The sequence below is a fragment of the Microcaecilia unicolor genome, chromosome 7 (assembly GCF_901765095.1).
Source record: "Microcaecilia unicolor chromosome 7, aMicUni1.1, whole genome shotgun sequence".
Taxonomy (NCBI): Eukaryota; Metazoa; Chordata; class Amphibia; order Gymnophiona; family Siphonopidae; genus Microcaecilia; species Microcaecilia unicolor.
Window position 1 is genome coordinate 165,654,786 of NC_044037.1, and position 24,470 is coordinate 165,679,255.

At 41.9% G+C, this 24,470-nt stretch overlaps 1 protein-coding gene across 1 annotated transcript in view; it reads right to left on the reverse strand.

Moving 5' to 3' along the window:
• Nucleotides 1-24,470, reverse strand: part of NRP2 (neuropilin 2) — a 343,921-nt gene that overhangs the window by 166,925 nt on the left and 152,526 nt on the right. Inside the window, 1 exon segment of the mRNA XM_030210069.1 lies at nt 1,457-1,601. Coding sequence (XP_030065929.1) covers nt 1,457-1,601 — 145 coding nt within the window.

Here is a 24,470-nt window from a genome sequence, read left to right on the forward strand (position 1 = left end):
TGAAAAATGGACCTGCCCGTATCCAATAACACGCCTATACCAGCACAGGCCATTTTTTGGCGCACCTTAGTAAAAGGGCCCTTAAGCCGGTTATCCTCAAACTATTCAAAGATATTCCACTGTTTGACATGTCCAAATATGGCTGCTAAACCTGGTTTAAAAATCAGCAGATAGCCAATTATATCAAACAATATAACTGGCTAGCCGCTAGCCGGGGATATTCAGCAGGGGATAGCCAGTTATCTCCTGCTGAATATCGGCAGATAGCCAGTTAAGGGCTATTTACCTGTTCAGCAGCCATTCTGGCTGGTTAAATAGTGTTGACTATCTGGCAGACACACATCAGGGATATGCATGGAACAAATTTTGGGTTCATTTTTGGCTCATTTTCACACTGTTTTCCTGTCTTTTAGACATTTTTTAATTTTTTTCATACATTTCTGAGATCAAAAATGTTTAATGTGGTTAATAAATAGAAATAAAAGAAAACAAATTAAGATGATATCTTTTTTTTTGGACTACCTTAATACATTTTTTGATGAGCTTTCGAAGACAACCCTTCTTCTTCAGATCAGAAATTCAGTCTGAATTTCTGATCTGAAGAAGAAGGAAGGGTTACCTTCGAAAGCTATCAAAAAATGTATTAAGGTAGTCCAAAAAAAAAGATATCATCTTAATTTGTTTTCTTTTATTTCTATTTATTAACTACATTAAACATTTTTTATCTCAGAAATGTATGAAAAAAATAAAAGGGTTGGGGAGGAGCACAAGGCTGAAAGTTTGCTTTAGGTGTCAGAATTCCTTGGGCTAGCCCTGATTATTCCCCACAGCAGACCATCCAGCTACTTCCCCTCTCCTCACTGGGACACTTTTCAGATTAAACAGCAGCAGCAGACTGGTTAAGTGTAGGTGTGCATTTATTCAGATTCTCAGTGGTACATACTGCCAGCTGTTTGTCAGCACCATAACAGGCCCAGTCTGCTTCCTTTACTGTACTGTGCTCAACTGAGAAAAGCATTTTCTCTGAGCTCTGAAAAATTGGAAAGAGGATCATAGGGGAGGGAGGGAAAGCAGACATCTGGAGAGTCTCCCAGAAAATCCAAGAAAGGTGGGTTATCTGTAATGGAGTGGTAGGCTGAGATTCATTATAGTACCGCCCTTAATACTGATCAATGGCATAAATGAGATATGAGTAGGGAAAAGGGATGCACATTTGAAAAATATTATGCACATAAAACCATGCACTAAATCAGCTTTATGCATATAAAATCTAAGGTTAACTTATGTGCATTAAAAAATACTCATCTGGTTAATCAAATTTTACATGCATTAAATTCTCAAATTGAAAAAAATGTTCCTAAATCAGCCAAAAAATTTCAACTTGATCCAAAAACAAATGGAAAATATTTTCTGTGTACACTTTATTGGGAAAAGGCAAAGTAGAGATGTGACTGACCTGTGATCTGACAGCCAAAGAGTTCGAGCCTTAAGGCAATGCCGCTGTGCCAGCTCTGAGGGCGGATTCTGACAAAGCGAGTCAACAATGGCTGATGAATCTTGTTCAGAACCACTTCCGATGGGTCAGTATTTCCTTGGAATATCTGCAGTTTCAGAGGATGAAAATCATAGAGATCAATAGAAAATAACAGGAAACCTAAATATTAGAACTCCCCCTTCTATAACACAGACTTACTGTCTTCTGATGATTCATGAAAGGCAGACAGTAATCTCCTTCCTGAACTCTGACCTCCTGAAAATTAAATCCATCTCCCCACTATGTCTGGCCAGTGCTTCTGCTCCCTGGGGGCTCATTTCATTGCACTGCAGCACACAATCCAATATGGCAGCCAGAAATGACTGATTCAACAGATGGCCAATCAATAATCACCATATGGATTTCCTTCTGTATTCCTTCCTTCCTCTTATTTGAAAATAAATTTCACTAAACATGCCTTCATTTCTTTGTTACTTTCCACAGTGCTTTAAGCTGTAAATATGATACCTCCAACCTGTGTGAAATTTCTTCTTCCCTCCTGTATCACGCAGCTACTTTCTAGAATAAGCGCCCCTCATATATACAAACTAGGGATTATATTCTTTTGTGTCATTTCTTAAAAACATATTTGTTTGATAAGTTCCTTGGAATCTTAAACTTGTTATTTTATTGGATTTTATTTAAACCTTTCCTGCCTGTGAATTTTGAAATTGTTGTCATTTCTAGCGTAGTCTAGCTGAAATTTATGTAATCTGTTTTGGAATAATGGCCCTTTTACAAAGGTGCATCAAAAAGTTGCCTGCAGTAGTGTGGGCACGTGTACTGGACATGTGCTGGACCATTTTTCCAGCGCATCTGGAAAAAGGGGTGGGGTTTGGGCCGGGAAATGGATGTGCGGCAAAATGAAAAACAGCGAGCATCAATTTATGGCCTTTACCCTTGACGCCACACATTGACTTAGCAGTAAGGGCTCACACGTTACCCACGCGTTAACCATCCAGTGCATGCCAACTGCTGATCACCGCTGGGAATGCCCCTGGAGTAGAAAATTATTTTCTACCGTGTATTTTTGGTGCATGCCAAATTCACAGTTACCACTCAGGGCATGCAGTAGTTGGGCGGTAATGCCGATTTGGCGCTCACTGGACCCATGTAGACCCTTACACACCTTTGTAAAAGGGCCCCTGAATGAGACTGATAGGGGTTGGTGATAGCAGCTTTATAATTCACCTCTATCCAACTGATTGTGTGAGGAGGAAAAGGAAACTGTTTCACTGAAATTAATTAGTGAATGGAAATTAGAGGAGGCAGGTAGATAAACTGCAATTGTTTAAGTAAATAAGAGAAATCCCTCTTCCAGAGAGTGGAGAGTTGACAACTGTTGGGTCAATATTTAAACCCAGCGGTCAGTCGATTTTTTAAAAGCCAGTTAATATGTATGAGCCAGTCATACGTACAGTTATCAGCATTGAATATACGTGTGAGCACCGAGCAATACATATATTTCTAGATGCTATATATGGCAACTATAGTTCCATGCAAAAATTGGCCATGTGGCCAATTTGTGGGCGCAATTTAATTGTTTAACAAGCCAATCAGCGCTGACAATTAGCCACTAACAAAACATTATCGGCACTAATTGACACTAGATAGAATTTAAGCATGCAATTTTCTAAATGTATTTCATAAGGTAGTGCACATAAATTCTAATATGCGGATCTCAAAAGGGACGTGGCCACAAGCTGGGCATGGGCGGGTTGTGGACATTCCTAAAAATTACGCACACTGTTATAGAATATGCCTAATCTGTATCTAAGTTAGGCACAAGAATTTACACTAGGTGTTAGCTGGAATAAATGGTTGCTCCTAAATTTTAGTCACGGGGCAGACGCTACACCTATTCTATAAATTGTCTAACTTTAGACAATGTTTATAGAATAGCGCTATGCAGATTTCTTTCAATGATAATTTTTTAGGAGTCATGGGCCACATTCTACTATATAAGGCACCTAAAAAATCCACACGGTAAACATTTCTGCCTAAGCGCATTCTATAAGCTGCGCCTAGATTTAGGCACAGTATATAGAATATGCTTACTTGATATCCCAGCGCCTAAAACTACACGCCTCCATTTACACCAGTAAAAATAACTACGCATGGTAAATTTTAGAACACCCACGAAACGCCCATTTCCCCATCCATAGCCATGCCCCTTTTGAACTGCACACATTAGAATTTAGGTGCAGTTCATTACAGAATACGCTTGAGTCGTGCGTGTAAATTCTAATTATTACCAATTAGTGCTCATTATTGATTAAGTGCTGTTATCTACGCTGATTAGTTTGTTAAGCCAATTAAGTTACATGTGCTATTATAGAATATGCCTGGATTTTGGCGCGGATCTCTAGGCACGCTATATAGAATCTGGGGGCATATATTGAATCTGGTCCTGAGGGGATAATTTTCTATAGATTGCCTAAAGTTAGGCGGTAGAATGATGAATGCCATGCATGGACTCTATCATGGCAATTCGTTACACAATTTCAGTTATAGAATAGCAGCATAAGCCTACATTTACACGCCTAAGTGCGAGCACTTATGCCACCTCAATGACAGTTAGGTACGTACATGCTAACCTGACACCCCCTTGACCACCCATAGCCCTCCTAGATCCACACCCCCTTGTAGCTGCATGCTCAGGATTTTGAACTTGCAAATTTTTAGAATACCAGCTAAGGGCAATTATGCACATCGCTGCTAATTAGTTCCAATTAGTGCCAATAATTGGTCATTAATGCCAATTAGAAGCTACTTAATTTATTGAGTTATATGTGCAACGGACATTATTCTATTAACATCTGCATGCAACTTTATGGGTTAAGCATGAAATTTTGCACGTAATTTTATAGCATTAGGGGCATACATGGCAATTCTATAGGCAGGCACTTCTATTTAGGTGCTCCAGGGGTGCATGATAGGAATCTATTCTATAATGGAACCTAGGCACCTAGATTCCATTATAGAATACTAGAATAACCCAGAAACAACACATCTAACTTTTAGGTGCTGGTACTCGGTGCTGACATAAGTGGAAACACCTAAGGGCCCTGTTTACTAAGCCATGCTGCAGGCACTCTAGGATTTTTAGCGCATGCTAACAATTAGCACATGCTAATGCCAGAGACACCCAGCGTTAGCAAGCGCTAATATTTAGCATGAGCTACAAACGCTATCGCACCTTAGTAAACAGGGCCCTACATGTGGTAGGTACCTGAATAACTTACATTATTCTGTAAGTTACATGTGTAAGTGGGAGCACTGGTTATGCACCACCCATGCTTTGCTCCTGTGTATGCCCCTCTTGCAAATAAGCACTTTTTACTAAGCTGCGCTACAAAGTGGTCTTAGCGCACCATTACATGGGTCTTTAAGAACATAAGCATTGCCATACTGGGACAGACCAAAGATCCATCCAGCACAGTATCCTGTTTCCAACAGTGGCCAATCCAGGTCACAAGTACCTGGCAGAATCCCAAAACAGTAAAACAGATTCATGCTGCTTATCCTAGAAATAAGCAGTGGATTTTCCCAAGTTCACCTCAGTAATGGCTTATGGACTTTTCTTTTTAAAAAATTATCAAAACGTTTTTAAACCCTGCTAAGCTAACTGCTTTTACCACATTATCTGCCAACAAATTCCAGAGTTTAATTCCATGTTGAGTGAAGAAATAGTTTCTCCAGTTTATTTTAAATTTACTAAGTAGATTCATCGCGTGCCCCCAGTTCTTGTATTTTTAGAAAAAGTAAACAAGCAATTCACATCTACCCATTCCACTCCAATCAGTAATTTGTAGACCTGTATCATATCTCCCCTCAGCCATCTCTTTCCAAGCTGAAGAGCCCTAGCCACTTTAGCCTTTCCTTATAGGGTAGTTGTCTCATCCACATTATCATTTTTGTGACCCTTCTCTGTACCTTTTCTAATTCTGCTATACCTTTTTTGAGATACAATGATCAGACTTGCACATAGTATTTGAGATGCAGTCACACCATGGAGTGATACATTATAACATTCTCATTTTTGTTTTCCATTCCTTTCCTAATAATTCCTAACATTCCATTTGCTTTCTTAGCCATCGCTGCACACTAAGTAGAGGGTTTCCATGCATCATCAAAGATAACACCTAGATCCATTTTCTGGTCAGTGACTCCTAATGCGGAATCTTGCATCATGTAGCTATAGTTTGGGTTCCTCTTTCCCACATGCATCACTTTACACGTGCTCAGATTAAACATCATCTGCCATTTGGATGCCCACTCTCCCAGTCCCGTCAGTGCCTCTTGCAATTTTTCACAATCCTCTTGTGCCTAATATACCTAAATAGGGTGGTGGACTTTGGTCCTGGGGAACTGAGTTCGATTCCCACTTCAGGCACAGGCAGCTCCTTGTGACTCTGGGCAAGTCACTTAACCCTCCATTGCCCCATGTAAGCCGCATTGAGCCTGCCATGAGTGGGAAAGCACGGGGTACAAATGTAACAAAAATAAATAAATAAACTTTTTACTATGTTTTTTGCTACCAATGCAATCTTCTTTTCAAAGTCTCCTTCCTTATCAGCACATGCTAAGACCATTTTTAGAGCAGCCGGAGAATGTCTGATTTTCTTTTTTCCGCCATTAACAAAAATTAGTGTGTGTCCAGTGTACAGCACTGCGTACATCTAGTAGCAGTATAGAAATGATAAGTAGTAGTAGTAGTAGCACTTACTGACACCTAATATGTAGGTGGTAAGAGCACACATGCTAATCCTGTGCTAATCAGTTAACGTGCAGTAATGCAGATGCGCTGATTAACTCAGATACGCCCTCTCTCCCGTCCCTCAGACATACCCCCTGCGAAGAAATTTTAATTATTTTTAGCGCATCTTTGTGCCCTTTATTTTATTTTATTTTTTTATTAACTTTTATTTTACATTCAGTCATTACAACTAAAATGTCAGAAAAAGCAAATATCATAAAGTAAATTCACAATTTGAGGAAATAAATCACATTCTTTTAGACCACAATATAAAGTCGAGGCAAGATACAAGGAAAATTTTTTTTTTAAGGAATATATATAACAAATAATGTCCTAAGAGCGGTAGCATGCAATATTCTCACAGCCGGATATCAGCGATAAGCCTATTGAACATTCAGGTTTGAGTTCCACTATTCTCTCTAGAACTAATGAAAAGTTTCATTTTGAGGGGATCAAGAAACATGTAAGTTACTGAATCAAGAGATACAATGCAGCGACATGGAAATTTTAACACAAATAAAGCACCTAAAGCCACTACTCTAGGCCTAAGCCTCATAAATTCTCGTCTCCGCAATTGAGTCTCTTTATTTAAATCCGGATAAATACAAACTTGTTCCCCAATAAATTTTTCATTTAAATGTTTAAAATACAGTTTGAAAACATTATTTCTATCAAGTTCCATCGCAAATGAAACCAAAAGGGTTGTTCTCTCTGTCACAGTGTCTAATGAATTCTCCAAAAAGTCCGTCAGGTTTCCAAACGGATTCTGAGCAGCTTGTTGGGTTGATCTCTTAATCCCAGTTAGATATTGAAGTTTATTAATAGGAGGAAAAGCTTCAGTTGGAATTTTTAATATTTCCAGAAAGTATTTACGAACCATATCTATAGGTAAAGTCAGGGGTGCTAAAAATGATAGTGCGCCTACAGCACGGCTTAGTAAACAGGGCCCTAAGTAAAACAGGCAAAAGGGGTGATCCCTGAGGAACACCACTATTTGCTTGCCAATCCTCAGATATCTCTTTCTTCATCCATACACCATAAGATCTACACTGAAGAAAACCCTTTAGCCAATCCAGCGCATGAACTCCATTTCCAAAATGGAAGCTTGGTGTGGGTCTCAAGCAGTAAGGTCTCCTGATGAAGCACTTAATGAAACATGGCATGTTTAGCATATGAGTACTAGAGACCGAAGCGAGCACTCAGCAAATGGACTATTGGTGAAGCTGGTATGAAAAAAATAAGAAGCTTGAGTTCACCGGGTTTGGTTGAAATTTCGAGATGGTATTGGAGCAGATGTAACCAGTTAGAAGACACTTTTTCTCCCACCACTTGATAATTACAGTTTGCAGTTGTTAAATATGAAGACTCTAATTTTTCAAACAGATGTTGTCAATCACAACACTTAAGTGGGAGGACAAATATTGAATTTATTCCTGCTCTTGACTTTGCAACTTTTTCTGTAGGACTTAAGCCCAATTAATATATTTTAAAGGTTAAAAGATGTTTGAATGAATGACTTTTGTATTTTGTGGGGATATATTATTGGGTTAGTATTTGAATAAACATGTAATAAATGCTTGTAAAATAGAAACTGTGAGAATTGACAAGTAGTAATTTAAGATAAATATAAGTTGTTGACAGTTGAAAATTGGATAGCCTACTTTATATATTATATATGCATATTCATTAGGGATATCCTGAAAACCCAAGTGGCCTGACAGTGAATCCTTAGGACAGGTTTGAGTACCCCTGGTATACAGAATTATAGTCCCATCATCTTGAAAGGAATTGCAGACCACAAACTGCAGGCTGCTTCAGGATAGAAGGTGACCCCATGTCCACAATGAAGATGCATGGAATAGATTTGCAGATGACATAGGCAGTACATGCTTGATATATCACCCAAATACATTATAGATATCCTGAAAATCTGACAGGCTGGGGATACCGGAGGGCAGGTCTGGCATACGCCTTGTGCAAAAAACCTTACACTGGACTTTATGTAAAACTGGGCAGGCAGAATTCCTGAGCAGCTTACACACAGCAGACCTTGAGCCAGATGTACTAAAGTCGTCGGTAATTCCCGTTCCCTACCGATTCCATAGCGAATCGGTAGGGAACGGGAATGCATCAACGATAGGGAATGCAAATGAGCTACTCATTGTAGCTCACTTGCATTCACTATTTTCCTCGGTTGCCAGTCGGAGAATCAGGACGTCCCTTTTGATTATGCACCTCTTCCTGGTCTCTTCAGCCAATCAAAGCGGGTTTAGCTGGCTGTTGTCAGCGAAACGCGCTCTGATTGGCTGAAGAGACCAGGAAGAGGTGCATAATCGAAACGGACGTCCTGATTCTCCGGCAACCAGGAAAATAGAAAAACTTTGCTGTGGAGGGGTAAGTGGTGCGGCGAAGACAAAATAGAAGGGGCAAAAAAACGGCAGAGCGAAAAATGGTGAAAAAAAAAAAGACGTCTCTCACAAGCGCAGGGAGAGTACGTCCATAAAGGACACCCCTCACATGCGCTCCCTGCTTTTTTTTTTCTTTTTTACCTTTTTTGGGGGGCCCTTTTCCTTTCCAATTCCCTCACAGGAGCCCTAACGAGAGGTAAGGGAATCGGAAAAACGGTAGTGCAGCTCATTATAATAGCTTTTGAATAATTTGCATTCCGTTTTCGTTGCCTGCTACCATGGCAGGGAAAATGCCCTTAGTGCATGCCCCCAGTAAACTACTTGCGTTTAAAACTGGCTGGAACCAGTTTAAAACGCAAGTTGTGGGCTCATTAGGTTTAGTGCATCTGGCACTTTATTACCACAAGCAATATTAACTTGTTTCATAAACCTAGGGCTTTTTTTGAGGGGGTACTTTGGGGTACTCAGTACCGGCATCTTTTCCATTGTCTGCTAAAATTGACCCATGGATCCCAAGTTTTAATGAAAGAGCTCAGGCTCTACACACCAATTTTGCCTTGTCATAGATTCTGTGACTGGTTGCAGGGGGCCTGGCTATTGTGGGGTGGGTCCCTCAGTGATCACCCCACCCCTGAAGGGTGGCCTAGCATTTGAATACCAGAACCTTTTTTTGCTAGAAAAAAAGCACACTGCATAAACCTCACCCTCATAGTACTTTGTGAAGATATGGTATGCATGTGTATATATCTTTGATTAAGTAATGTTGAAATATGAGTCAAAAAACAAGCTGCAAATGATTCCTTTATAGAGAAGGAACACAATATATTTGTGACTAGCTTTTAGAATTACAGTCCCTTCATCAAGTAGGATGGTGGGTAAGTATACGAGGCTGTATGGAGAAAATGATACATCACTGCCCTTAGCTTCAATGAATCTTAGGGTCACACCTTGAGCAACTCCACTTGCTTAGAGGGACAGGGTAGGGTCCCTCTATCATTTTCCTTACTTGTTCCATATCTTCCATAGGCATAAAATAATTTTAAAACCGGATCAGTGCAATCGCCACAGAAAGAGGGACTGCAATCAGTTGTCACAGAAAGGAAGCCTCCAACACCAAAGCCATAGGTTTTGAAATAGGCTCCTTCTATAGGTTTGTCAACCCATATTTCTACACAGTGAAGTGGGCTAACACAGCTGCCACAACACTTTAATTTTAAGGCAGATAAAAATACACCTGGCCCTTTGCTTGTGCAGTAGAATATACCAACTGTATCCCCATTTTTACAGCGACACACGTGTCAGAAACCAGTCTGGAAATATGTTTGACACCAGATAATCTGACTGGCGAAAGCTCCCTGCCATTGATTTTCAAAGCGATTTGAGTGACCAGGAGAGATTCCTGACCATTTAAATCGCTTGTGCGGGAATATCCGCTGATATTCATTGCAACTTAACCGTTTGTGCCGCTGAAAATCAGCACTGACCGCTAAACTGAAAGTTGGTTATTTTGTAGGTGGTCTAGGGTGGAGTCGGCACTTCTGTGGTTAAGCAGCCAAATCAGACCACATACAACATAGTCCTATCTTTATGCGGTGTCGCATAGACGGTTAAGTGGACTCAGTTGTTAAAACACGTTATTGTGATATGAGAGCGTCTACATTCTTATTAGTTGGGATCTCGATGTGGAATGCTTTGACAGGATACTTGCGCTTATGTGCTGGTGCACTTCAATTTTAAAAGCTTTTGAAGATGCCACTGAAGGATACTGTTGCATATGTGGGACCAAAAGTGGCATTAGTTTCTGTATTTGCCCCTGAATTCTATCTAGTGCGCCTAGCGTTCCATGCCAAAATCCAAGCGTATTTCTATAACAACACATGTAACTTAATTGGGTTTAACAAGTCAGTCAGCGTTGTTCAGCACTTAACAAGCAACAATGAGCACTAATTGGCAATAATTAAAATTTACACGCACAAATCTCTAAGGGGGGTTGTTTATCAAAGCTTAGCTTGAGCTATCTGCTGCAGGGCCCATAGGAATAAAATGGGCCCTGCTGCAGATAACTCAAGCTAAGCTTTAGTAAACAACCCCCAAGTGTATTCTGTAATGCACAGTGCAAAAAGAGGCATGGTTTTGGGAGGGGAAATGGGTGTTTCGTGGCCGTTCCAAAATTTACGAGCACTGTTATAGAATATGTACCTCTGTGCCTAAATCTACGTGCCAGGATTTATGCCATGTTTTCATTAATGTAAATGGAGACACACAGATTTAGGCGCTAGGGTACCAACTAAGCGTATTCTATATACCGTGCCTAAACCTAGAGACACTGCTTATACGCTTAGGCAGACATGTCTTCTGTGTGTATTTTTTAGGCATCTTATATAGAATCCCCCCTTGATGTTTTTGTTTTGATTGAGACGGTTAGACTAGCACTATTTTTGTGTGTGACTGTAATTTTATGTCTTCGGTCATGATTTGAAGCTATGTTTGTATTTTGGGAACCACTTAGGTTTAGGCGGCATATAAGTTTTTTTAAATGCGCATTGGTGCACAAAATCATCTATGGCGATGCCCCTTCCTACATGGACACTCTCATTAATCTGCCGCTCAGGAATTCCCTTTAGGTCATCCCGCTTCTACCTCAACCTCCGCTACCCTGCCCCTCATGGCCTCAAATATAAGACCACCTATGGCTCCTCTTTTCCTTACCTCAGCACTCAATTGTGGAACGGGTTGCCTCGAGAGGTCAAATTCACTTCTGATCACCCGACCTTCAAGAAGCGACTCAAGACCTTCCTCTTTGGCACTGCATACGCTAAGAGCCCTATAGGTGCCGTACCCTTTTAGCCCACGACTCCTTCCTTGCTGATTTATCTCCTCCCCTCTCTTCCTCTTCCTCCTTCGTTGTTTCTTTTCTCTCCTGTGACCTTGTCTACTGTACTTTGTACTATTGTTGCTTATTAATTATTGTACGCCACATTGAGCCTGCCTATGGGTGGGAATACTGTGGGATATAAATGTCATAAATAAATCTAAATAAATAAGTATCACACTTAAATGCATAAGAGAGTAGTTCTCAAACTTTTTTGTTTCACGACACCCTTAGCGTCCAAACAATTTTTCGCAGGACCCCCCCCCCCCTCATAGGTCTCCGCACCCTCCCCCCCCCCCCCGGCCACATAGGTCTCCAGTCCCTCTCCACCACATAGGTCTCCCTTTCCCTGCAGCCCCCTCCTCTCACTCCAGCACACCTCTCCTCCCTGAAAGTTCAGCATACCTCTCCATTATCTGCAACCTCCTTCTAGATAGTCTAGCATACCTCTCCATTCCCTGCAGACCCCCTCCTCCCAGAATGTCCAGCACACCATTCCCTGCAGCCCCCTCATCCCAGAAAGTCCAGCACACCATCCCCTGCAGCCCCCTCCTCCCATAAGTCCAGAACACCTCTGCCTTCCCCAAATCCAGCATTGCTTGCTAACTTCCTTCCCACAGCTCCAGGATCACTGCTGCTGCTGCTTCCTTCTCCTTCCCCCGCTGCCGCTTCAGTGTTTGCAGCTTACATTTTCGGGCCATCCAAGATTTTCAGGGCCTTCTCTCTGCCACGTCCGGTAGTACAACTTCCTGTTGCGAGGGCCGGACATGACAGAGGGAGGTCCCCGCAGTGCCTGTGTGAATCGCGGACAGTCCGAAAATGTAAGCTGCAAGCACTGCAGCATCGGCAGGGGAAGAAGGAGGAAGCGGCAGATTCCAGACCTGTGGGAGAAGAAAGTAGGTAGTGATGCTGGATTGTGGGCAGTGGGAAGGAGGTAAGGATTTGCCATAAGAGATAGCCGGCTGCATAAATCTAGATATTCAGTGCTGGTGCCCGGATGTAGCCTGGCACTGAATCTCCATGGATAATGTTGGCGATGGTTAAAAAATGCTCCACGCCACCAGCTGACTATCTACCCATGATATTTTACATATGATAGCTTTCATGAACTAAAAGTTCTTCAAAAACACTTAGATGATGCTTGCCAAACCCGAGCTGTGCACAGAACAGTCCTCGCTTTGTTCCCTCATCATTTCAATGTCTAAAAACATTTTATTGGAATGTTTTTCTTAATGTGGAATGAGTTTAGCTTTTACCTAAGTGGTGATTCACAAGAGAGTGTGTGCCGCAGCCCAGATCATGAGACGAGCCTGTGGGTGAACTGTCTGTACACAATTAACTCTACTATTAATCTGGGCTGAAGTGAAACCTCTTTTTACTACAGGAACACAACAGAGCTGTCTTCCTTCCAACATACTTTGTACCCTGCAGCTGGAGGTGGGAAAGAAGGTACCGAAAGAGAGCAATATAAAAACCTTAAATGGATTTAAAACATCCTCAAACAGGTTGCTAAAGTGTAATATTTTCAGCAGAGGATCAAGAACATCCCGGTTACATTTGTTTTCATAAACACTTTTTTTCCACTTGAGTCTAACTTGCAATGCTATTCTCGTTTAAAGACATGGTTAATCAATAAATACTGCTTTTCTTAATTAATTGGTTTCAGAAGTGAAGGAAAATCATCCTGAGCTAGTGCTGCATATTGTAATGGGTTTTCCCCCCTTCATCTCTCTCTCTAAATTATAATCATGACACTTTTCTCTTTAAAACTTCCTCTAGTATCCCCAGGGAGACAAGATCTATTCTACAGAAGGGATTGCTCAGGTGTTCCATGACTATTTTTCTAGATTATACTCAGGCGAGGGAGACTTTACAGATATGGCAGTGGAGGACTACCTAGTAGATGCAGGGTTACCCCGCCTTTCCCCTTTGGCCCAGAGAGTCCTCATGGAACCGTTGCGGGCACAGGAGGTCCAGAAGGTGCTGAAGTCTCTCCCCCTGGGCTCTGCCCCGGGCCCAGATGGGTTTTCAGCTGAATACTATAAAACTTTGCCCCCTCAGTTTATAAGCACTTTCATTGACTACTTGGAAGAAGTGATAGAACGAGGAGAGCTACCCTTGGGGAGCAACGAAGCTTTAATTACTTTAATTCCAAAACCGGGCAAACCGAGTGATAGAGTGGAATCATACAGACCCATCTCCCTTATTAATGTGGACCTTAAAATCTTGGCCCGGATCTTAGCTGATCGGTTAGCCCCCTGTATGAATGCACTGATTGGGGAACATCAAGTGGGATTTATGAGGGATAGAAACTCAGTGCTCAATGTACGTAAAGTACTTTTGACAATTGCGCATTGCCATGCCGCAGACATTGACCTGTTGCTAGTCAGCTTGGATGCCGAGAAGGCGTTCGACAGAGTGCGGTGGGACTATTTATTCCAGGTACTAGCATACGTGGGAATAGGAGGCTGGTTTCTAGAAGCAATTAAAGTACTGTATAGAGAGCCTGTAGCCAGACTTCTAATTAACGAAACAAGGTCCCCTCCACTGCAGATCAAAGCTGGTACCAGACAGGGATGCCCCCTCTCTCCTCTATTATTTTTACTATATGTAGAGCCATTGCTACGTACTTTAGAGAAAGACCCAGATATATGTGGGGTGCCTCTACCGGGTCAACGGGTAAAGGTCTTATCCTTTGCGGACGATATTCTGTTAACTTTGACCCATCCCCAGCGGTCTCTCCCCAGAGTCCTGGCTGCCATTGACGAGTTTGGATTATATTCAGGTCTTAGTTTGAATTTGCAGAAATCCACAGCACTCCCATCCAAAGCAGAGATTCAGTTGAATTGGGAGGGCCCTTTCCCCTTACAGTGGGCACAGGAAGAGGTGACTTACTTGGGGGTAAGGATCCCCATGGACTTGCACTCACTATACTCACGAAATATGGTACACCTGAAGAGGCGGGTGGCCCGGTCCCTCCAGGGCTGGCAGGACCTCCCAGTTTCATTGATGGGTAGAGTAGCACTCTATAACATGGTCCTTTTCCCTGTGTGGCTATATGCTTTCCAAACCCTACCTATGTTTTTGTCCGTTAGGGATGAAAAATGGTTGAAGGCAAAGTTAAACTTATTTTTGTGGCAAGGGAAACGGGCGCGCATGACCATAAACAGAGCCATCCTTCCAAGAATTAAAGGGGGACTGGGATTGTTGGATCTTCGCTTGTTCTCTGTGGCAAGTAACATGCGCCACATATCGGACTGGTTTAGGTCCACTAACCACTTCTCCCTCACAGCGACAGAGACTAGCTGGTTGGGTTCTCTACACTTTTCAAATTGGCTACACCAGGGTCAGAGACCACCCTCGAGTTTGGGAATGGCGGGCCCTGTGCTCTGTCCACTACGCCAGGCTTGGAGATGGTTATGTAAGTTCTTTAGTCTTAACAAATCGATCTCTCCTTTACTATCATTACGGGGTAATCCGGAATTCCCAGTGGGAGACACCTCTAGAACATTCCGTGAATGGGAGGCCAAGGGAATCTCCTTTCTGCATCAGGTGATAACAGATAAGGGCGAGATAAAAAGGCTTCCTGAAATCACCAGAGAGTTTCATTTACACAGAACTGATACATTTGCATTTTTACAACTTCAACACTACGTGCACTCTCTGCCCAAGAAAGACTTATCCATGGAAGTGTATGAATGTTTTAATTCAATGTTTGGTCTTGATGCACGACTACGGATCCCCTTAAAGTACTTTCATGCACATTTGAGAGACCATCTGCACTCTTCAGATTTCGACCGGGTGGCACAGCAATGGACAGTGGAATTGTCTACACAAATAACCCCGGAGACCATTAAGACTATCTTGGCTGGAACCTGTAAATTGACTGAAAATGTTAGCTGGTGGGAAATTCAGTACAAGTTTGTTCTTCGCCTACACATCTCTCCCAGGAGGGCATTCCGGGCCACATTGTGTGAATCAGACCGCTGTCGCAGATGTGGGAAGGAAAATGCCCATTTGAGTCACATGTTCTGGTCTTGCCCCGCCATTCAACAATTCTGGATAGCCTTGGCGTCACACATCTCGACTATGTGGCAGGTGAGATGGCGACATACTCCTCCTCAATTATTTGGAGTCTATACTATACACGGACAATCTAAGCCAGGCTTACGTGCCTTCTTACATAGATCTGTATTGATGGGGAAAAAAACAATCTTACAACAATGGATGACATCGGACACCCCCACCATAGCCCAATGGCGTTCATTCATGATCTATATGTGCTCATTTGAACGCAGCGGGATTGCAGACTTGGCAGGGACTAAGGGAAACCTATTTTGTACAGCCTGGGCACCCTTTTGGGACACATTGACTTCAGTAGCCCGCAGCAGAATCTTAAATTCCTGACGAGGGAGAGGGGGGAGGGTGGGGTAGAAATGGGAGGGGGGGGAGGGGAGAAAATGTTGAAAATGTTGAAATCTTGGAACTTGTATAAGATAAGACGGGTCAATTTTGTACTTGTTATATTTCTTTTTCCATGATCTGTGCCCGGCTTTTGTACTTTATGTTAATAAAGATGAGTTTAAAAAAAAAAAACTTCCTCTAGTAGGCCACAGATTTTTTTCTTCCTAAACTGCATTAGTTTCAGTTCTGTGGGAGCCCTGCCAGCTGCACAGTCAGGATTGAAGCACAGAGGAGAGTGAAATGCCATTAAATACAAATGGCAATTTATGGCTGTGATCTCCTGACTTATTTATTTTAGTGCTGGTTTTGTCATCAAGTGATTCTTTGGGACAAGAAATAAAAATGTTATATATGGTTCTCAGCTAGGGAAGGGCACTGCTGCTCCCACTGAAGGGTCTCCTTGACGGAGTCTGAATCCCCAGGGAGACTCTGAGATGCAGAATTCAACCTGTTAACAGGATTAAGTGTGCAGAACTTCAGACCAAAAGAAAAAACTCAGAAATTAAATAGTCTGACCGGTCGACAGCTCATACGAGCTATATAATTTTAGCTCTGCAATTACACAGTACAGCAATCGCAAACCTCCCAGCCCCCTTCGTAGTAGATGTTGCTGCCATGGTGCTTAGGTTTTTATAAAGTCTGTAAGGGACCAAAGACAACATTTTGCTAGGCCAGACCGTGTTATAATGTTTGCAGCAGTAAGGTATTCTCATTTTAAGTGTCAAAAACTAATCAACCTTGTCTTGTAGCTGAGATATGCAGCTGGAGGGCAGTAACACATGCCCTATCATGTAATTTTATCAGCAAAAGGAGAAGCAAAAAATTAAAAAGTAGTCAAATGGGCAGAGGAGCACTGAGAACAGTAGAACACTAATATGGCAAAAAGGTGATTACTGAACAACAGAAGACCCAACGTGGCCATGTTTCAACTGCCTGCATCAGGGATATAATTTCAGTTTTGCACACAGGTTTAAAGACGCAAGTGAATAACCAACCAGACCCTGGTCTTAAAAGTAAATAAGCAACAACTCAATCAGCAGGTACACAGACTGCCGGTACACAGAAAAGTGAAAAACAGCCAGCGCTCACCAACTGTCTCTTTTCATGTATGTCTGTGCTTACCATCCCCCATCTGATGTCCAAACCATAAAACTGTACCTCAGTTTTGAAAGCAGCTCAACTGTCCGTTCTCCAGCACCAAAACCATGACAAAACCCTCACAAAAAGATGCTGACATCGTGCTTTGGCTTTAATGTATTAAATCAATACAGGACAATGATATCACTGCCATAGCATCAGGATGTGTTATGCCACTCTCTGAGATTTAGGGTCCCGTGGTAGTTTATTACAATGTGCATGGAGAAGCACAACCTTGTAGGCTCAGGACATCTGAGAGGGCAGGAGGAGAATATGAAGGGTCAGGAGGTGTGAGATGTGGTAAGAGGGGTACTTTGTAGCCCTTCCTGGGCTATCCAAGCTACTCTGGAGATTTTCCAATAATTTTGTTGAGATCTTTTAGGATTATTGCTGGAAACTGGTGTATGGGATAGACTTTTGAGTGCAGATATGTATGTAGACTTGACCGCACAGGGCAGAAACACTGGAGATTTAGAAAGAATTTAGGGGGAAGAAAAAGTAGAGAAGAGTCTATTTGTGGAATTAGAGAAGGATGGGATTATTTTTCCATCTTGAAGGTACTGGAGAAAGGGTCACACTTAGAGACATTCTGATTGCGCTCGCTAAATAGAAGGGGCTGTCACAGGAACTTAATCACTTTTCCATCCCACACCTGAGGAACCTCAGAGGATTACAGTTTTTATTTACAAATCCAGGTCCCTTTAGTGTCAAAAGCAATTACATGTCCTATTCCTTGGGGTTTTGTGATTCCTCTGCACAAAATAAACAAGTCAGGGCTTGTAAACCTGGGTTTGGCATCTCACACATGGCCTTTAGTTGTCACATTTCTGATTGGTGGATAATTAGATTCCCCCCCCCCCCCCCCCACCCCCCAGGAATAAACCATGTCCACAACTTCAAATCATTCCTGAAGGATTGTGAACTAACAACATTCTCCAAGGATGCAACTCATGAAAAAGGATATATGTTAGACTTCATGACGTCCTATCCTAATAGCTTGATTAGTTCATTCAAATGGAAGCCAGTACCATAGTCTGACCAGTTCCAACTGGATTTCACCATTGATATCCGTATGTCAAGCTTAACCAGATACAAGTCATCCAAACTCATCTCCACCAGAGGTAAAATCGATGAGGCCATTTTCTGGTGGGAGCTAACAGATTCCCTCACTACCGCATCTCCTACACATGGTTTGATCAAATTCCGCTAGGACACCAAGGTGAAAACCATACTAGACAAAATTGCTTCATTTACCACTAAAAAGGTCAAGACATCCAGAAATTCGCCATGGTTTACAGAGCAACTATCCATCTTAAAAAAGGAATGTCGACACCTTGAACAGCAATGGAGAAAGAACAAAGATACAACTAATAAGTCCAAATGGAAGTCAGCATTCCGATGCTACAAAAACAAGGTAGCTGACTCAAAACGCCAATACTAAAGTAGCCTAATAGGTCAAGATGATCTTGACAACAAAAAACTTTTCTCCTTAGTTAAAAAAACTAGCTTCGATTAATAAGAATGAACATTCACAGAAAACGTGTTCCACCACCCAAGAACTCGCTGATCATTTCGCCAATAAGATCTTCAAAATTATGTCCAAACTATCTAAGGCTACTCCAATAGAGGAAAATAGCCCAACCTGTAGTTCAGCCTTAATTGCCAGAGATCATACAACCCAAGGACTCAAAACTAACCAAAACTGGGAATCTTTTCAACCACTAACAGCTGAGTATGTACAATCAATATTGTTGAAATGCTCCCGAGCCAACTTCTCCCTGGAACAATGACAAAAATACCTACTCTATAGAAGCAGTAAACTGGTTACTCAATGATCTCAATGAGCTGTTAAAAACTGGCTCTCTTCTTTCTGATATGGGCAAAATTGTTCTCACTCCACTACTGAAGAGGTCTGGGCTAGACATAACATCACCTGCAAACTACCATCCAGTGGCAAGCATACCACTTTTTACTAAAGCATTAGAGACCTACATTAGTAAATTACTCTCTTTTTATCTGGAAAACTTTTATATTTTGCACTGGTCACAATTTGGCTTCAGATTGTCACATAGTATGAAAACATTACTGCTAGTTCTAACTACATATGTCAAACAACACCTATGCAAAGGCGACCAAGTAATTCTTCTCCAATTCAATATATCGGCAGCATTCGATGCAGTTGACCACACATTGCTACTCGAACACCTGGATCAGATAGGAATAACAGGGACTGTGCTCAAATGGTTCAGTGAATTCCTTTCAAATCAAAGGTATTCTGTCAAGCAAAACAACCAACTTTCAAACTACTGGTCTACTAACTGCAGGGTCCCGCAGGGATCTCCCTTCTCACCGATCCTGTTCAACCTCTTTATGTCATCCCTTGCCTCAATACACCTGGGACTTAATGAACTACTAATATCCTATGCGGATGACATCCTGCTTCTTTTACCAGTAACAGCATCAAATAAAGATCCAACTCAGTCTGTAGCGAATGGTATGACTGCTGTTAGCACCTGGTCCCTGACCAATAAATTGAAACTGAATGCGCAAAAAAACAAGGTCCTGTGGTTCCGAAATCAGGAAGTTGAGGTCCCATCATCAATATCTTTGTCCAATGGTCAAAGCTTTACAGTCAAACCCGAAACCAGAGTATTAGGGGTCTTGCTTGATTCTTCACTCACCTTCTCTTCCCATATTAATCAGCTATGGAAGAAAACACTATTCAAAATGAGACAGCTATGTCTAGTCAGACCATTCTTCGACCAAAAAGCCTTCACACTACTAGTCCAAATGTTAGTCCTACCTCACTTGGATTACTGTAACGTTCTATTTCTTGGTAGTGTCAATATCAGAAAAAACTGCAAATCACACAGAATACATCTGCTAGACTAATATACAGATTGAATAGATATACTATGTTTCAACTAATGTAAACAAACTGCACTGGCTTCCCATAGCAGAAAGACTCAGGTTCAAAAATGCTTGTTTAGTTTTTCAAATCTTACAGGGCTTCACCTCTGAACTGCTGACTAAGACCGCTTCGCTATATCTGGTCCAGTCTAACAGACTGAAACAACAACTAATGCTAGTATCACCATTTCAAAAGACAATTCGAAATCAGAAGATTTTCAGCTCTCTATTCCCCATACTTGGAGTCAAAATATGGAACTCTCTACCTATTCCAATCAGAACAGGAAACAGCTACCTCAACTTCAGGAAGAGGCTAAAATATTTTCTCCTTCCAAAGCCTACTTCATAATAATCCATCATGAATTCCACTTCCTAGTATCATCCATTATCCTTTAATGTTTTTAGTCTCATGCATTACACCAGTGGTCTCTAATGTTTATCGTACCTCACACTAACACTATCTACTTTTGTCTCACTTAGAATGTAAACCCTGGAAAGGGGATATTAGCGGTATACAAGAACTGAATTGAATTGAAAAGATTTGTTGTGAAGTCCGGCAGTGCAAATGTATAGAGTGAAGTGAAAAGAATTAGAATAAGGTTCTGTGAAAATGAAAGCCAGTATATAGAGTGGAGGAGTGGCCCACTGGTTAGTGCAGTGGCCTAAGAACCAGAGGAACTGGATTTGATTTTTACTGCAGCTCCCTGTGACTCTGTGCAAGTCACTTAAACCTCTTTTACCTCAGGGGCAAATGTAATATAATATGTAAACCTCTTTGATTGTAATCACAGAAATGTAATATATCAATCCCATACCCTTTCCCCTCCTATCAAAGCCATGCTAGAGTCCCTCAGTACTGAATCTGTGGGTCTTAAGGACCTATGTACTAAACTGCATTATATTATATTTATGTTTTTCAATACTTGCTATATTGCCCCTCAGCAGGATATCAGAGTGGTCTACAGTTAAAGTCTAATAGGACAGAGAAGAAAATAGATCAAGGAAAACATGAGTATAGACTAAAGACAGGCTCTTGCCACAACCAGTGATCTCTAGCACTAGCCAACCCCCCCAGACCCATAGGCAACGGGAAAATAATGCATCTTAAGCTGGTTTTAAATTTACTATCGGAATTCTCCAAGCGGAGAACTTTGCAAATAGAATTCCACAATAGAGGTGCCAAAATGCTGTACCACTTGCACCTTCTAGGCATACATGAGACAGAGATGGAATTGTTGTAGTCTGTCACTCTGAGGTCTCAAACAACGACTATGCTATAAGGTAATTAAATAGTGGTAAAGGATATCCTGTTTCCAAAATCTTATGTATCAAATACAGCAATTTAAATCTAACTCTATAGGCAACAGGGAGTCACTGACTACTAATCGAAAAGGTGTTGCATGGTCAGAATACTTAGCAAAATGAATGAGCTCAATGACTGTGTTCTGAAATAAGTGTAATCATCTAATCAAGAGTGTGTGTCATAGTGAGCAAAGCTTTCTTATCAAGATAAGGTCGAACCAACCTAATTTAGCATAGACTGTGCAAGCATGATTTCACAACAGAAGAAACTTTTTGCTCTCAGATGAGTTCAGAATCAAGAAAACAACGTAAACCTTTCAAGAAAGAAAACAAGAGAGTTGCTGTCCCATCAAACTTGGAGCTATAGGAAAAAGGGGATGCCACACAGTGATCCACATCATTGAGGATTTACTGGGATTAATTTTAACCTATTAGCAGTGACCCACGGAACAACTTCTGTTATTCAATGGTGAACAATGGCCCAAGGGCAAGATCAGATTGCTTAGAGTCAACATAGTGAAGAAGCTGAACATCACTGGCAAAGAAAAACCTACTGATACCTTTAGCTTGAACAGATGTGGCAAGGGGACATAGGAAGAGATGAAAGAGAATGAGGTGTTTAACATGGGTTATGATGGCACATTAACATATCAGCTGCTATGCTAAACAACTAACGCAGAAATTCCAAATAGGAGGATGGGAGCGGGTGGGGTTGGGACTATATGTTGCCGTTCATTGGGTTGTTATTGCCATAAGTTAACTGTGAATGTGGCAGATAAGGAACAGTTTACTATACCTCCAGTGGTGTAGCTAACCCCACGTTCTGCATTAGCAGTCATGCTATTAACGTGCAGTAGTCACCACTGCTCTGTGTTGGTGATAAGGCTGCCTTCGCCAAAGTGTTGGGAATACCCTTAACACTTTCCAGAGGTTTTGCATCTAGTACACAATAGGTGCAGGTGCTGCATAAGAATACACTTGTGTGCACGTGTTTATGTGCACTTCCTTCTCTACTGAAAATACACAGACTCACTGCAGCAAAACATCCCAGGCCCTGCCCTGCTTCCCCTACTGTCTTGAGCATTCTTTAATATTGCTTTCCTCATTTTTCTTCTTAGTCTAATCCTTTCTCTGTGCTGGACTCAACCACTGTTTTTTCTTTTTTAAAGTTTCCATATCACACAAAGAAACAACTCAACACATAACAGACATTATATAACTTCAATTACTATGAGAATGCACAAGTGACACATTATCAACAAAACAACCTGAGGAGCTCACATTTTAGACTTCAAATTCTACAGAAACCACTGCTATTCTCCCTCTTTCTCTGCACTGAAACTGCACTGAGGGACTTTCGTATCTTGCTCTTGCAGTCTAGAAAAAATATTAGCCTCTTCTTTTCCTCTATGCTCTGCTTTCTTTCCCTGCTTTATCTCTTCATTGTTGTTTTGTTCATCTCCTAATGGTGTAGACGTTGACTGACCTGGCACCACTAGCGCAGGCTGGCACAGTGCCCACGTTGTTCCAACAGCAGGGACTAACTCACAGAAGGACTGCAACAGCCTGACACATATATAAATGTATACCCATATATCTCTGTGCAGGCCTCCTCTGTGGCACAGAATCAAACTGCGGCAGATTTGACAAATCTGTTTGGCACAGCTCACTCAACTCTTTCAGCTTGGGCTGTTGCGGAGTGCAGCACTGACGCACCAGGAGCAGAGTGGGCTCTGCACATTAAATACAGACATCTGGGAGCTTTTCAAAAGAAGAAAACAGCAGAGCATAATGGCAAAGGAATGGCAGGGTTGCGAAGACTAGAGGCAGAGGAGAAGCAGATCAACTTTCTGGAGCTGCAGAGCTCAGGGTTCTGAATGCAGCTCTGATTACCTACCCTACCACTTCTAACCTGCTGAAGACCAAATGGAAGAGGTGAGAGAATCATTTTGGGCTGGATTCTATAACGTCGCACACCCAAATTTCTGACTAGCGTGCAAATTTGGGCGTGCAAGTTATAGAATAATGCCAGTTGGTGTCTAACTTAATTTTTAAATTAGATGCCAATTGGTCTTAGGTACCAATAATAGCCCTAGAGTGGTGTTAACTGGCACTGATTTGTAGTTTCACATGTAATGCCACTTAGGCGCCATCCTATAAATTTACTATCTGATATTCAAATGTATTTAACCAGCCAGGAATGGCACCTGGCTGGTTAAATACTCTCATGTCGGCTATCCACCGATATTCAGCAGGAGATAACTGACTATCTCCTGCTGAATATCCCAGTCAGTGGCTAGCCCAGTCACCGGGTATGTCGCATGAAATAATCGGCTACCGCTGATTTTCAGTGGCTGACTGGTTAAGTTTAGCAGCCAGAGAGACCCACGTAAATATCAGGTCTATCTTTGGCCGCTAGAACTTAGCTGGTTAGCCAACGAATATTGGCTTAAATGGTATGTTTGCGGTGTCAAAACAATTCCCTGGACATTCAATGCTGATGGCCGGATACGGCCCTGGCACTGAATTTACGGGTTTGCCGGCGACAGCGGGAGTTATCCGGTCTAACTCCACTGGCTCAATATCGGGGCCTTAGCTCCTAAATGCTATAGTGCACAACTACAAAAGGGGTAGCACGCAAGTTATAGAACTATGCACGTAAGTTATAGAATACCATCATTTACACATGCAACTCCCAACTTTAAGTGTGACCATTTACACCAGCCTGTGACATAGTGTAAAGTTAGAAGGCAAAATAGGAACAGACCTTTAGGAAAAGAGTCTTTATTAACTCTTTAAAACTCCCAAAGGGGTCCCACTGGTGTCAGAAGGAGGAAGAGGTAGTCCTGCCTTCACTTTCACCCCTGAAGTAGTTGCCTTTTGAACTATTACCCTCAAGGGCAAGGGGCTCCCGCTTGTTCTCGGCACTCCCAGCTTGTGCTGGGCGACTTGTTCTAGCTTTGCATAATGTGTGGAAGTGGCAACGACTCTTGTCTCATGGGATGCGTTACCTACGGTCAATGCTGTGTAGCAACGCTGAAGTGATGACTGAACCAGAGCACAGCCACAGCTTCTTCAGGGGTG